Genomic DNA, 13,462 nt, shown 5'->3' with positions numbered 1-13,462 from the left:
CGGCCGCCGCCCGGAGGCTCCGCGCTGTGCTCGGGACACTCTTCTGTCCCAGCCAGGGCGCCGGGCAGCCCCCCCGGGATATCGGGAACGGTCGGCGTCTTGACGGGGATCACTGGCGTCTTGATGGGAATGGGCCCCGCGCCGATGGTCCCGCGCCGGACGGAGGGCTTGGTGGAAGGCGTGCGACGGATGGTGGCCACGCCGGGCGTGACGATGACCGGTCCCAGCGTGGTGGGCAGACCTGCGGTGGAAGCAGGACGCTTGGTTTGAAACATTCTGCGATAGGACTGGCTAATGTCACTGTTTCTTGGGATGGTGGAAGATTTGTCAAACTCTTGTTGTTCTGCCTCCTGGTCACCACTCACAGAGAAATAATCATAATCTGAAACTGATGCCAAAAGACAGAGTTAGGCACAAGCTGGAGCAGACAGCTGAGTCACGTCAGTAAGTCTAAAGGGGGTGTATATGACCAAAAAAGCCTGGGGGTCAGTAGGCACTAAGGGGGTTTCACCTTCAGGAGGACGAGAGCCTGAGACCTGTGACCAGGCCTGGCAGACTGTGTGGCTGAAGGCAGACACCCAGAGCTGCAGGGTGCCCTTGTCTCTTGTGAAAGAGAACGAGAACTGTACACACTCAGTCCCTTCTCTGAACAGAACTAAGTAACACAGACTCGGTATTAGCTGCGAACATGAAGATACCCAAACCACCATCCTGAACACCATATGCCACCACCTGCAGATACAAATACTTAGAACAGTCAGTGACTGAAAAATGTACTTTAGCTTAGGCAAGTGGGACTCAGGGGACCCTGTACCAGTGGTTTCAGCAGCAAATTTGCTTATTTTGCGAAGTAAATCCCAGCTGTCAGCTCTGAAAACTCAGCCTCAGCTTTAATAACTGCATCAGGTTCCTTCCTCTCCACGTAACTGCTGAGCCAAGCTCGGCCCTGTGCAAGCTCTGCTGCCTCCTGTGACTGCACAGCACAACCACTGCAGCCGAGCAGACAAGGCTGAACTGCAGACACCAAAATCCTTCCCTCTCAGCTTGCTGCTGGTCCTTAAACAGGATACAAAATCCAGCACCTTACTGAGGCTTCCCAGCTATGTCCCAGTTAAGGTCTCCAATGGCTTCTTTTTCCAATTACAAAATTTATGTTTAGGTAGGAAGTTAAAGGTCATAAAGGGAAACCAAGAGCAGACTCAAGTGCTGACGGAACATGAGCACAAAGCTCATGAATGTGCATTTGCTGAGACAGCAGCTCAGAAAGGACACAACAACCACAAGAAGTGTGTGATGCAATGCCAGTGTCATTCCACTCAACCCATGAAATGTAATTCCAGGATCTTCTTTAAGATGGTGGCATCCTGAAACTGGAACTCATCCGAGTAATGCGCAAGAAGAAACGTTTGCTCAGTACACTATGCAGCAATCCAGATTTCTATGTAGTTAAATCCAGGCTGCGTTCCAAGCTGGGAAAAACTTGACAACAGCAATGTTCAGCCTTTCTCCCCAGCTGACTACAAAGCCAGTGAGCAACAGCTGCTGGAATATAGCTCCTTGGCACCATGGGGTGAGTGTATGATGGCCTGGGTGGCAATGCTCTGAAAAGGAAGATCTCACAGATGGGTACCTTGAGATGGGATCGTGTCCTCTGAACAGCACGGAGTTGTTGTCTGGGTGCTGTAGCCACTGGAGCACTGCAAGGAATCACGACTGCTCCTCTGGGTGTCCAGCTGCAGCCCTCTGGTCAGAGCGAGCGCCAGCTCCTCGCAGGCCTCCATCTCCTCTCCCTGCTGCTTACACACAGGAAAGAGACTCGTTACACCTGGAAGGGTCAGTCACCTTCACAACCTTTAGCTGTCTGCCCTCCCCAGCAGAGCCTGCCACCATCACAGCCCAACAGGATTGTGCCCAACCATCTCCTTGAGCTTAGAAACAGACTTTTTTGGAGGACATTGCTCTACAAAAGTCAATACCCAACTGCATATTCCCTGCTGCTCACATGATTTCCACTGCCCACACCACCACCACCACCCCAGCACTGCCTGCCGGATAAACAAGTGCTGACATAAAGCACATCAAAAACTACTGGCAGCACCAGTACAGCTAACACATCCATTTCCTTTGCAGCGAAGAGCATATTGAAACTGGAGCTTCACCCTCGTGGCAGCTGACACGGTCATGCTCCGAGGTCTCTGGGGCTCCTCGGGGGGCACAGGGGCTCCGCTCTGAGCTCCTCCATTGAGATCTGGTTCGCGCTTCTCTTTGCGACGCTGCAATGTGTTCACCATTGGCTGATCATAGGGGCCTGGTTTGGCCCAGTCCTAAGGAAATGTGCCTGTTAGTGATAGCTTTCAGCAGTAATTGTATTTAATTACACACAAAACTAAGCAAAAGGGCAATTTTAACGCAACAGATTAAGTATCAAGCTGGATATGCCTTTCTGAACAAGGCCAGAAGTAAATTAATTTTGAGGATATTAAAAATCTTCCCTTAGAAAACCTATTTCCTTTATTAAAGGGAATCTAAATTTCCCATTCCACCCAAGTGTTATTCTGTGAAGGCATTTAACATTTTAATTCTATTTAGTCTATTAATTTTGTTTATTTATTTAATTCTATTAGTTCATTTAGATAAAGCTTATCTAAATGAAATTCCATTGTGTTAAAGCCTACGTTTTCAGAAATTCAAGTACAAAAATCACGGGCACACAGCAGAAAACATAACATAAATGTCCAATCAGCAATGTAGCTGTTCTCAGTGTACACAAGTTCTGCTATTATGATGTGCTGTTACACGTATCTTCAGTTCTGAAAAATTAGGCTTGAACAGATTTTTGATACACATTAGAGGAGCAAGTTACTCTGAGTAGTCTCTTAGTTTACTTACTGAAATCTAGTCTATAATGATGATCTGTACTGTGCGAAGACTAACTTCATTCTGAATTACGGGTGCTAAATCTGAAACAGAAATTCCTCAGGCCATGAGAGCTGCATTCATTCAGGGCTCTATTATGCCAAGTCCTGAGGGTCTCCAGAACCCACACATTGCACACTCAGATCAGGACTGATCCATGACCTGCACTGGGATGCAGAACCACTGCTGAGCAGCAGCTCCCCAAACGTGAGCTGCTGCAGGGGCAAGCCCCATCCTGAGAGAGCTTTTCTTTCACTGAGACAAAAGTTGCTTTAAAAATCCAAGAAACAACTTGTGCCTGAGCATGGGCCCCACACCCTGCCACTGCTGGGCAGCCTTCCACGGCCTTCGGATGCACAGTCAGTGATGGGCTAAGACCTCACTATGGGTTTTTACTGATGTGTCTCAGTGCAAGGTGTGAGAAGTGCAAGGCAGCTGGACTGACAGAAGCCCCTTGTACAGACAGGTATTTTGGTTTTATCACATATGAAACTCAGCTTTGCCTTAACAGCTGTGTCTCTGCTCTAAGTGTTTTGCTGTGCAATATATGGGCAAAGTGCTTCTAGCACAGACACAACTAATGACCCTGAAGCCCCAGGACCACTGCAGCCACCCTGTGTGTCTCTCTACAGCCTCCAGGTGCTGGAGAGAGAGATTAGGGGGATCTGTAACAAGTTACCTCAATTTAAATGTATAAGCAGGTCCCATGGTCCCTGTGCAGTATTACATAACCACCCACAGGCATCTACCATCCACTGGCACTTAAAACCTGCACAGCTACTTTCAACTGCATATGAGCCTTGTGACGATTCAGGGCAACAGACAAGAGATCCCCTCCCTTTGCTCTAGGGCAGAGTCTCCCAGGGGAATCACCCTGTGGCAAGGATGAAAGGCAAGGCTCTGGCAGAGCAGAAACGTTTTGATGCCAAGGGAGATCCCTGCAGATCCAGCTGGAGCAACTGAAAGAAGTTACTGCACTGACTTGTTCGGTGACCTCCCCCAAGAGAGCAGCACAAGCTGTGTGAGCACTTCCAGTCTGTGGCAGTAAATCTGCGACAGCTTCAGTCATGACTTGGGTTCACCTGGTGCCAAGTGCCTTCTTAAACCACTCCAGCTAGATCTAGGAGAGCATCCTGCCTACGGCCAGGGCGAGAGCCAGCACAGCCACCACGGGGAGAGCACTGGGGTGTTCAAGGTATGGTTTCACCAAGACAACTGCCCTCCCCTGCTCTGACAGCGCTGAACAAACTCTCTGCTCACTGAACAGAGCCCAGGCTGCTTTCACCCATGTTCCAGAGTTAAACTGTTCCTTCCCACCCAGGTGTTGTCAGCTTTAACATGTTTTAGTCGGTGCCAGAATAGAGAAGGTCATTCAGAAATACCCACTACTGGAGTTTAGCTGATTTTCACCATGCAGTGCCCATTCAGAGTGATATTAAACAGAACAAATCAACCAGTAATTACATGGACCGAAAGGTAGCAAAAACTGCCACGTTGCATGCTGTTGGTATGAGGAGGTGAGGACTGCCACAACAAAAGGAACACAAACCTTCCAGCTAGGGATCTTAGATGATGGAAACATGCCTGGCCCAATGGTGTAATAATGAACGTAGTCTGGAAGGAGGGCTGAGGGAGCCCGAGTCCACGCGCGGGAGACAGGCGGGAAATGAGGGAAAGGACCTGCACCAACTGAAGCTACGGATGGGTCACTTGATAAACTACAGTGATAAAACCCATTAGACAACTGGAAATGAAACAAATAAAAAAAAACAAAACAGAGAAATTAATATAAACAGAATGAATATGAAAATACACTGCGACTCTGATGTTCTAGGGAGAAAATTTCTGTATCTTGAAACAAAAGAAAGAAAACTCTTAACTTTGCTGCAAATAAAAAACAGAAAATTGACACAATGCTTGGTTCAGAAGTGAGATTGCTTGAAAATTGTTATCTGGTATAACAAATTTCAGGCATCAGTCTAGTGGTCATTGTCTCCAGGCTGAGAGCTTTGCCTTCTGTCCATGAAAGCAGCACACTGTGAAAAAGCCTTTGCAATTTAGGTTCCCTGTGGACTGCAGACACAGACACAAAACATTTCCAGTCCTGGAGGTATTTGCACTGGTGGCATTTAGTCTATGTGGCTGGACAGAGAGGAAAAGTATTCAGCCCTCAAACATGACGTGTTCTGGTTGTGTGATGATATGGAAGAAAAAAAAGGAAAAACCAACAGCAAGGATTTGCCAGATGAGAATGGAGACTGCTATCACCTCCTCCCCAATTCAGAGGGTATCCCACCTAATTTATTCCAATCCTGTGTGTTTTTTCCTTTTTGGTCAAAAACAAAGCCCAATTTCTCAGTGCAATGTGTGCTACCTGATGGGAGAGAGGGGAGAAGCCACAAACAGCACAACCTGGGCAAGATGCTCTTTGTCAGGCACCCAGCAGGTTTGGGCTGCGTTCCACAATCTCTTGGAGTAGAAAAGGTGGACAATCAGCTTTTCTTAGAAAATTGCCTCTGTAAAATGCCCAATTTGTAGCTTCTCCCTAGGAGCTAGTTTAAAGGCAAGTGTGGTTTATGCAAACAGATTCATTGCTATAGAGTGTGTAACAGTTCCTATTCTCATCTTCACAGAGAGGAATCCTGGCTGCATCCCATGCATGCTTTCTTTTTTGTCCAAGTGTTGCAGGGTTTGGATAACGAGCTCGTAGGTTTGTATGTCTTTGAGATGAAGTTTTTCACCTTATCTGTGGAGGCCCAAGCTCCCATGGTGGAGCCTGAGCTGACTGAGGTGGGGGAACTGCACTCGCTCACTGACTGGCAGGTTTCAGAGGCTTCTGAAGAGGCAGAGCTGGACGAATTCTGCAGCGTAAAACAGCACCGCGAGGCAAGGAAAGGATACACAAGCCACCAAAAAAAGAAAAAAAATCACACACAAAAATAAAAAGACAAAAAGCACATACACAGAGACACACAGGAGAGAGGGAAGGATGAGAGAAGCAAAGGGTTAGGGTTTTAAAAATCAATTAGAAACTGCTCAAAACCATTGCTAATGTTCAGGAAATCTACAAGAAACAAAATAAGCTGTTTGCTTAATGCGAGAACTTGCCACACTGCTCAGGAATGAGGGAATTGAGGCAGTGACCTCAACTCCTCATTGCAATTTCAGCATCTCAATTCTGTTAGCTGTCTCAGAGCAAGAAGCTGAGGGAGCTGAGGGCACCTATGGTCCAAACATGCAATATACTGAGACAACTGATTTATACAGAAAAGCAGATCTTCAGTACTTCAAAGACACAAAGTTTAGATTTAAAGCATGGAGTAGCAAACATCACTTACATTCACAAGTTCTCGGATATTCTGATCTGTGAAAGTGCTTGTGAAAAGCTCATCTGAGTTCAAATATTACGGAACAGAGAAAGAAGGGATACTTACCCAAACTGGAGGTTTCCCAAGTGCATAATCTGTATGCATGTGCCTCTGTGGGTAGTATGCATACACCAAAAGCACTCTGACTCAAACCCTTCTGCCCAGCAGCCAGGATGAGGATACATGTACTCTGCTGGGTGCCTAAGTGGTGGCATGTGCTTGCCACCTGCTTTCTCTTAAGAGCAGAGACAGAAAATATCAGGGGCTTGGAAGGAAAGCCAAGCAAAATGCAGGACATCAAGTGTCCATTGAACATCTCAAACATTTTGCTCCTAGCTAGGAACTTCTCTTCCACTTTTCAGTGCACACCTTCATGTACATTTGCTGCTGTAAGATTGCTACAAAGCATCCGATTCAACTACAGGCAGGCCAAGGGCAATAACCACATGCACCACTTTGCCTACTCCAATGCTCTTCTACATCTCCCCCTTGAGCTCCATAGGGATGTGTCTCCAGGTCCAAGCAAGTGCGTGGAAATGGTCAAGAATACTGGCAGAGTTGTCAGGGCAGTACTAAGCTCTATTCATTGTCAGGAAATCCAGCACTAGCAAGACTAACCAATCAGTTAGTAGCCCAAGACCGGTGAAACAAGACTATCTGAGGATACTCCTGGTGTTTTGTTTTATGACAGCAGAGGAATGTGTTCTTGTATTAAGTTTGTGTAGGAAAGCCATGGATTTCAAGGAATGACATGTTGAAGAGGAAGGGAAATCTCATCTGAAATAGAATTTCGTCAGTTAGCTTCAGGTGAGATCTGGAGAGAGTTTGCAATAAAAAGACAGCTGGGTAAGAGGCAATGCAGAGAGTAACTACTGCTAACACCCACAAATGGTCTCACTGCTCACCAGAAGCTACACATGAGGAATGTATAGCCAATTGCCTGGGTAAAAGGAGATGCTGGTCTCCTGAAATGGAATGCTGTCACTCTAAGGGTTTTAGTGAAGACTACTGTTGAGAATTCAGTGCAGTATAAGCATCTTGAGCTTACTAGCAAACTGTGATTTCAGTGAAATTTTGCAAAGGCTGTTGGAATATTTAAAAAAGCATGTAGTGTGGTGGACTATTTTATAGAAACAACACCCATCCTGTGCTAACATGAGAACAGACCTGTAGGTGACCTGTCAAATGTGTTCAGGGTACAAGTATGCTCAGCTAACAAGGCTTGTATTCAAAGTGCAGGAAGAGTTGAGGTGAAGGCAAGATCAGAAGAAACCACAACAAATGACATGTAGCTGCTAAGGAGAGCAGTGAGAAGTGTGCACTGGGGTACCCAGTGATGCAGTGACTTGATGTTTTGTCACATTCTTGATTTAACACAGGAGAAAAGCTTCTAAAAATAAGAATACCAACAAACATGAGCTGCAGTTGACTCTGCCATCAGACATAACTAGGGTGCACTAGATGGAGATGAGCTTATTGCCTCTACTCTTAGAGAAAAATACATTGTAAAAATTAGCTTTTACACTAAAACTCAAGTTCTGCTGAGCACCTCATCAAAAGAAGACCCATGAGGATACTCACACTAGTGTTACAGTTTGGCCAGGAAAAAACAAACGAGAGAAAAATGTAATTACAGAAAATGCTTTCTTAAACCTCATTCCTATGGCCTGAATGACTCTCCTGGGTCTGCACACTCTGCATGTGGCAGGACAGACAGACAGTGAAGGGTCTGACCTCCAAGCATCGTATCATGCCACCCTGTCCTCTGCAGATGCCCCAATGGTGAGAAGTAAGAATCTGGAGTTTGCATCTGATAAGACTGTGTTTACAAGACAGAAATTTCACAAGATGATGTCAAGTAATGGTAGAAATGGCTCATAAATGAGGTTTATTAGAAACAAAGATGCCTGTAGCAAATAGAAAAAGGTCAAAAATGCAAATTCTGAAGATGCAAATAGCTCAATTTGCTTGGTATATCGGGAAAAAAAGACTGGAAGTGATGAACTTACTTTTACAATAAAGTGACTCCTCCAAGGTGAAAAAAAATGACAGAAGGACACTCCCACTAATGCTACGTGGCCATTTTCAGCAAAAGCTAGACAAAGGCCCTGGTGGCTGAAGGAAATGCAAGAAGTGGTGGTAGGGAAACAGGGTCTCCTTGTCTTCAGAAACTTGCATGGCACAAAGAGAGGGAGAATCTGGTCTTGCTAAAAAAGGATTACATCAGTGAGAAAATGATGGAGAGGGAGGCAGAAGAAAACTGAACACCTGAAGGAAAATTTTAAGGAAAACATGACTGGCAGCAGGTCAAAGGCTGCCTGGGTCAGACTGCAGAAGCAATTGTGAATGGCTGGACCCAGGTGTGGGAAGCACAGACCACCCTTCACTTCTTAGCAGAAAGTACACAATCAGAAACTACACAGTTACTGCTTGGGCACAAAGTCTCCAAACGTCTGAGTGCTTGCTCTAGATGCAGACCCTGTGGCACATGTACTCCTGGGAGCACATGCACAGGCAAACACTGGGCAGCACAGCTTCTACTCCACACCCCACAGTGTGAGAAATTTGACTATCAGATTTTTTCAACTTGTTTTGGTAGATTCCTTTTAAAAGTGATTGTTTAGTTTGAATCATTTTTAAAATCAGTTATTTCATTTTAGCTATTTTACCCCTGAGAGATTTTATTCTTTTCCACAGCTGTGATAATGGTGGTTCTGTTCTGCTCTCAAACCACCTCTTCCGAGAAAAAGCTTAGAGTTAACAGTATCAGCAGAAAGCTAAAACTGTGCTCTGCACAGAAACAAGCAATGCCTCAAATGCACATCATGCAACTGTAGCTTGGTGTCTGGTCTCTCAGATGTTGTGCCACAGTTCGTTATTGGACAGTGTCCCACTGCTTGGTGTGGTATGTGTGAGTTCCAGCAAGGATGTAAAAAAAATAAATCTGTATTTTGGGCTACTGGACTGTACAATTACATTTTCCATCTGCTGTCCTACTAACCTATAAAAGGACCATGGTTATCTTGGATTACTTGCATCTTTTGTTTGCTATGCTTTCCATGTAAACATAGTACTGCTCTCTTAAGCCTTTGCCTTTCTTGAATGCTAGACAGAGCTTCCTGAGCAAGGGTTTCCCAGGAGACCAAATCATAATGACAGGCTTGGTCCAATGTCTCTCTACAGTAAATGGAAGATGTTCTCAGCTATGTTTCAAAAAGCTCTCAAGGTCACCTCCTCAATTTGTCTCACTTCCAGGAACCTGTCTCTACTGACTCTTCTTTCTAGTCAGGGACAGACTGTTGGGAAATATAACTTACAAGAGTAAGTTTAGGAGAAACAAATACCTGGTGATAACTTACAGATGCATTTCACTCTGGAGTTTCTTGGGTTTTTTGTTGGTTTGTTTGCTTGATTGGTTTGGTTAGTTTTGGTGGGGTTTTTGTTTGGTTTTTGTTCTGTTCTGGTTTTTTCAAGGTCTGATTTGGGAGCATTTCCCAATTCAAAGGGAATACTGAATAGCTGTTATTTCCCTTACTCTTAACTTCAAGCAGCAGAATCTCCTGAAAATCAGAATTTTTCCAGTTTTCTACCCTGTACAGGCAGAAGCAAGTTCACATTCAGTTTCCCTGTACTTCACTATTTAGGGAAAGCGATTTCCAGAGTATTCTAAGAATAAAGACTTAGCTCTCTGCTGTTTGACAGCACATCAACATTTCTCTCTTCATTTGCTTCTTTCTTTCCCTTTGCTTTCATCCCCATGAAGTCCTAAGCAGCCTATAAAATCCAACTGTGTAAGAGCCTCTCCCATGTGTGTTCTCTCCAAATCCAGTGGATCCTTCTATTATTCCCCTGAATCAAACACAACAATACTACTACCATATTATTTCATCACAGACACTCCCAGACCTCAGTCTGTCTCTACTCCACAGGGTAACACGTGGGTTTAGCAGCACCAGCTATGTCCACTGCCCATCCACCCTGTGCTCCCAGCAGCAGGTCAGTCAGAGGGCTCTGTATGGGACTGTATGTGCCATGGGCAGTGCTGGCCGTGGCTGACCTCATGTCTGGCATTTGGACAAACTGTTCTGCTCCAGAAACAGACCTGGGATGCTTTTCCAGCATTTTGCATGACCTTCTCACAGGTACAGGCTACAGGCTAACACTTTTACTCCCAGGGATGTTAACAGCAATGCTGCAGGAAAGGGATCCTCCTAAACCAGTGAAAGAGCAGAGCTTGGTTTATAATTGCTCTTTTTCCTATCTTCTATGCAGAGTGTGATAATTGCAAAGACTTACTACTCAGCAGCTACAGGCTGAAAAACAGTCTTCGTTTTGCCAGTCACCTCTCCTCTAGTACAATCTGTATCTTGCTTAAATCTCTAGTTACTCCTTGTTTGAGATTCCCATCAACCTCCTGCCCCCCATCTGTGATTTTGAGGAAACTCAGATTAATTTTCAGTGATGCTTGTCTAAAATGTAGGTGAGCACATAAAAGCTTCAAATAGCTCATATATTCCCATTCCTGTAATACAGGAATTTTAGGTAGCCTCCTGCTTTTTTTAAACTCATTATTAAAAGAAACAGGATTTTGTTGATCCAGCAGATGCCACAGGACATAGCTAGCAAACATCAGCAAAGTGTCCACCTGAGCAAGATATACAGCTTTTAATTTCCTTTGTTGGTTCCAGAGCTTGTTTTTCTGCCTTCTCAGTGTCACTACCAGAAACAATGACATCAGTGGATCAGAAACAGCAGCAGCAGCATCGCTGCTCCTCCCCACCCACCACCACCAAGCACAGCACCACAGAGATCTGTCAGTTGGTTAGAGACACACAACACAGGGTAACGCTGTAAACTGAACAGCCTCTCGGTAAGCTCACGATCACAATTATCTGTCAGCACAACACACACAATTTACTCAGTGCTGAACATACAAAGCAAGACACTGAAGCGAAGATGAAGCGCCAGGCAATGATCTGTTACCTTTTCCTCTGCGTAAAGGTATACAGACCCAGAGACATACAGAGCACATACCTATTTGTAATACCAACACACTACACTTGTCAAGTCAACGCCACACTGCTGCAGCCTTCTACAGCTCATGAATAGCTCAAGTGATGCTTGGATCAGTTTGCAACCTTATGGACAGTTTCTAAAATGAAGTGAAAGCATATGAACTTAGCTGGTGTAAATCAGTGTGACTTCATTGACTTTCAGGATGTTCTGCCACCTGATACCAGCCTAAGTTCTCTCCTCTGTTTAACAGGGGAACTTGCAAAGAGAGGTGTTGGGTTTTTTCCATGCTAAGAGCAATTGCAAAGTTACATCCTCATCTGCAAACATAGCATCATCATGTGGATTACCACCCTTTTATGCAGGTGCAGTGGGTACTATGGAAACCAAAGATGATGCTGGCATGTGTAACTGATGTATGTATCTTAAAAGTCAACTTCCTTACCTTGTTACTATTCCAGATTACTTTATTATTGCTCATTAACTTTTTTGCATTTCGCTTAGGTTAGCCATAGCCAATCTAAACAAAACATTCATTTTATTAGTGTTCACAAAGTTCCTGAGGATGCCATCTATAAAAAAAAGCTGATGTGTCCAGACTGGGGACAGTGCAGAAGAGATATCATTTGAAAAGAAAGCATTTCTATTAAAAGAGGTAAATATATTTTAAAACTGTTGAGCTTCCCTTGAGAATGTGTTCCAAGCCTAAATGAACCATTGTTGCTAAGGGTAACACTTAGTAAATCTTCTGGAAAAAGTAAAGGTCTGTGTGCTACCAAACGTGGTCTAGAAGTAGCTTATATGGGCAAGTGACCCTTGGTAACCACTAACACTTGCTGCTTGCTGACTGTGAGGATTAAAACTCCCTAACCATGCCTACAAAGCTATCTAGTCCCCAACACGTGCAACTATATTTCTTAAAGCAAAGGACAATCTTCTCCAGTGATCTCAGGGCCTATTAAAATGAGTAATACTCAAAACCAGGATACTAGATCCACTTCAGTTTGTAACTAAGGTTTACGATGGGATTTATGACATGAGATGGCAATTCAAGCTTGTTTAAAAATATTGCAGCTGCTGTGTGATTTGTTTCAAAAAAACACCCCAGAACAGCAGGGAGAGTTCAGGTGCTGGAAGACACAGGCCATGGAGCATTGCAAACCTCTGCCTGCAGATGGCCAGCCAGTTTTTATAGGAATAATGCCATGAACAAATAGAGCAGCAACTTCCTTATGCAGACCCAAAAATGCTCTGGAAAAGTTTTGCTTGCATTTATAGTGAAATCCTCTTAGTTTGACTGGGTTTAGGATATTATCATATATGACTATACAAACACTCATGTCTTATGAGCTCCATAAAGAATTAAAAACACCTCTCATTTTCATGCAGAAACCTGATTTCTGCAAGGTGCTCAACTGAGAGTCCAAATGAGCAAGCCTAGCCACAGAAAGGGATGTCATAAAAAGTGGCAAAACCAATTCCATATGACAATGCTGATGGCATTTTGAGTATCCCAGAGCCTTTGCAGTGGGGGAACAAAAGAAGTCTCTGATGCCAAAGCCACCAGTATGAGTACTACAGCTGTCCAAAGGCTGTTCTGGCACAGATATTTGCCCATTAAACAGTTAACAGCCACCAGATATTAACAACTTACAATCTGTGCAGGATATTAAGTGGTAACCTCAGTGGGTAAAGTGAATATCACTCCCTCTTGTAAGGTGGGACTTCTTGCTCTTTCTCATCTGTATGTATCTGAAAGTTAGGCATCTAGGCTCCCTCCAGGGCCAGAGGGAAAACTAACTCCTCCAAGAGTGACTCATCACTTTCTTCAGCACTAACTGCAAAAGCAGCAAGAATCACTCATGCTAGAGGCCCAACTTTTAGATGGATGAAGTGCAGTGAAACAAACCTTACCCTCAGTGTTTAAACTGACTCCAAGGTACCCCAAAACCACACCAGATCCTTTTTGTGAAAGGTGAGCCAAGCTAGAGTCCAGCTCACACTCAGGTTTTTGTTCTCATGCTTGCACGTACCTGGTTAGGTGCTTCTGGTGGCATGGGGGATGGCGATTTGGACTGGAAAGCATCCTGGGACATGAATCCAGAATCATGGGAGGACACACTGGACAGCCTCATGGGTGCCTGCTGAGGCAGATTGGAGCTGCG

General features: G+C 44.7%; 1 protein-coding gene across 1 annotated transcript in view; it reads right to left on the bottom strand.

Moving 5' to 3' along the window:
* The window catches only part of MTSS1 (metastasis suppressor 1), a gene marked incomplete at its 5' end in the record, with an annotated part of 108,045 nt that overhangs the window by 302 nt on the left and 94,281 nt on the right, over positions 1 to 13,462 (bottom strand). Inside the window, 5 exons of the mRNA XM_009084894.1 lie at positions 26 to 388; positions 1,631 to 1,793; positions 2,160 to 2,324; positions 4,466 to 4,660; positions 13,331 to 13,462. The exon at positions 13,331 to 13,462 is cut by the window's right edge and continues 82 nt beyond it. Coding sequence (XP_009083142.1) covers positions 26 to 388; positions 1,631 to 1,793; positions 2,160 to 2,324; positions 4,466 to 4,660; positions 13,331 to 13,462 — 1,018 coding nt within the window. The remainder of the gene's footprint in view (positions 1 to 25; positions 389 to 1,630; positions 1,794 to 2,159; positions 2,325 to 4,465; positions 4,661 to 13,330) is intronic.

Source organism: Acanthisitta chloris, unplaced genomic scaffold (genome assembly GCF_000695815.1).
Source record: "Acanthisitta chloris isolate BGI_N310 unplaced genomic scaffold, ASM69581v1 scaffold17901, whole genome shotgun sequence".
Lineage (NCBI taxonomy): Eukaryota > Metazoa > Chordata > Aves > Passeriformes > Acanthisittidae > Acanthisitta > Acanthisitta chloris.
The sequence above is the reverse complement of the archived record's forward strand: the minus strand, read 5'-3'. Positions and strand labels throughout refer to the sequence as shown.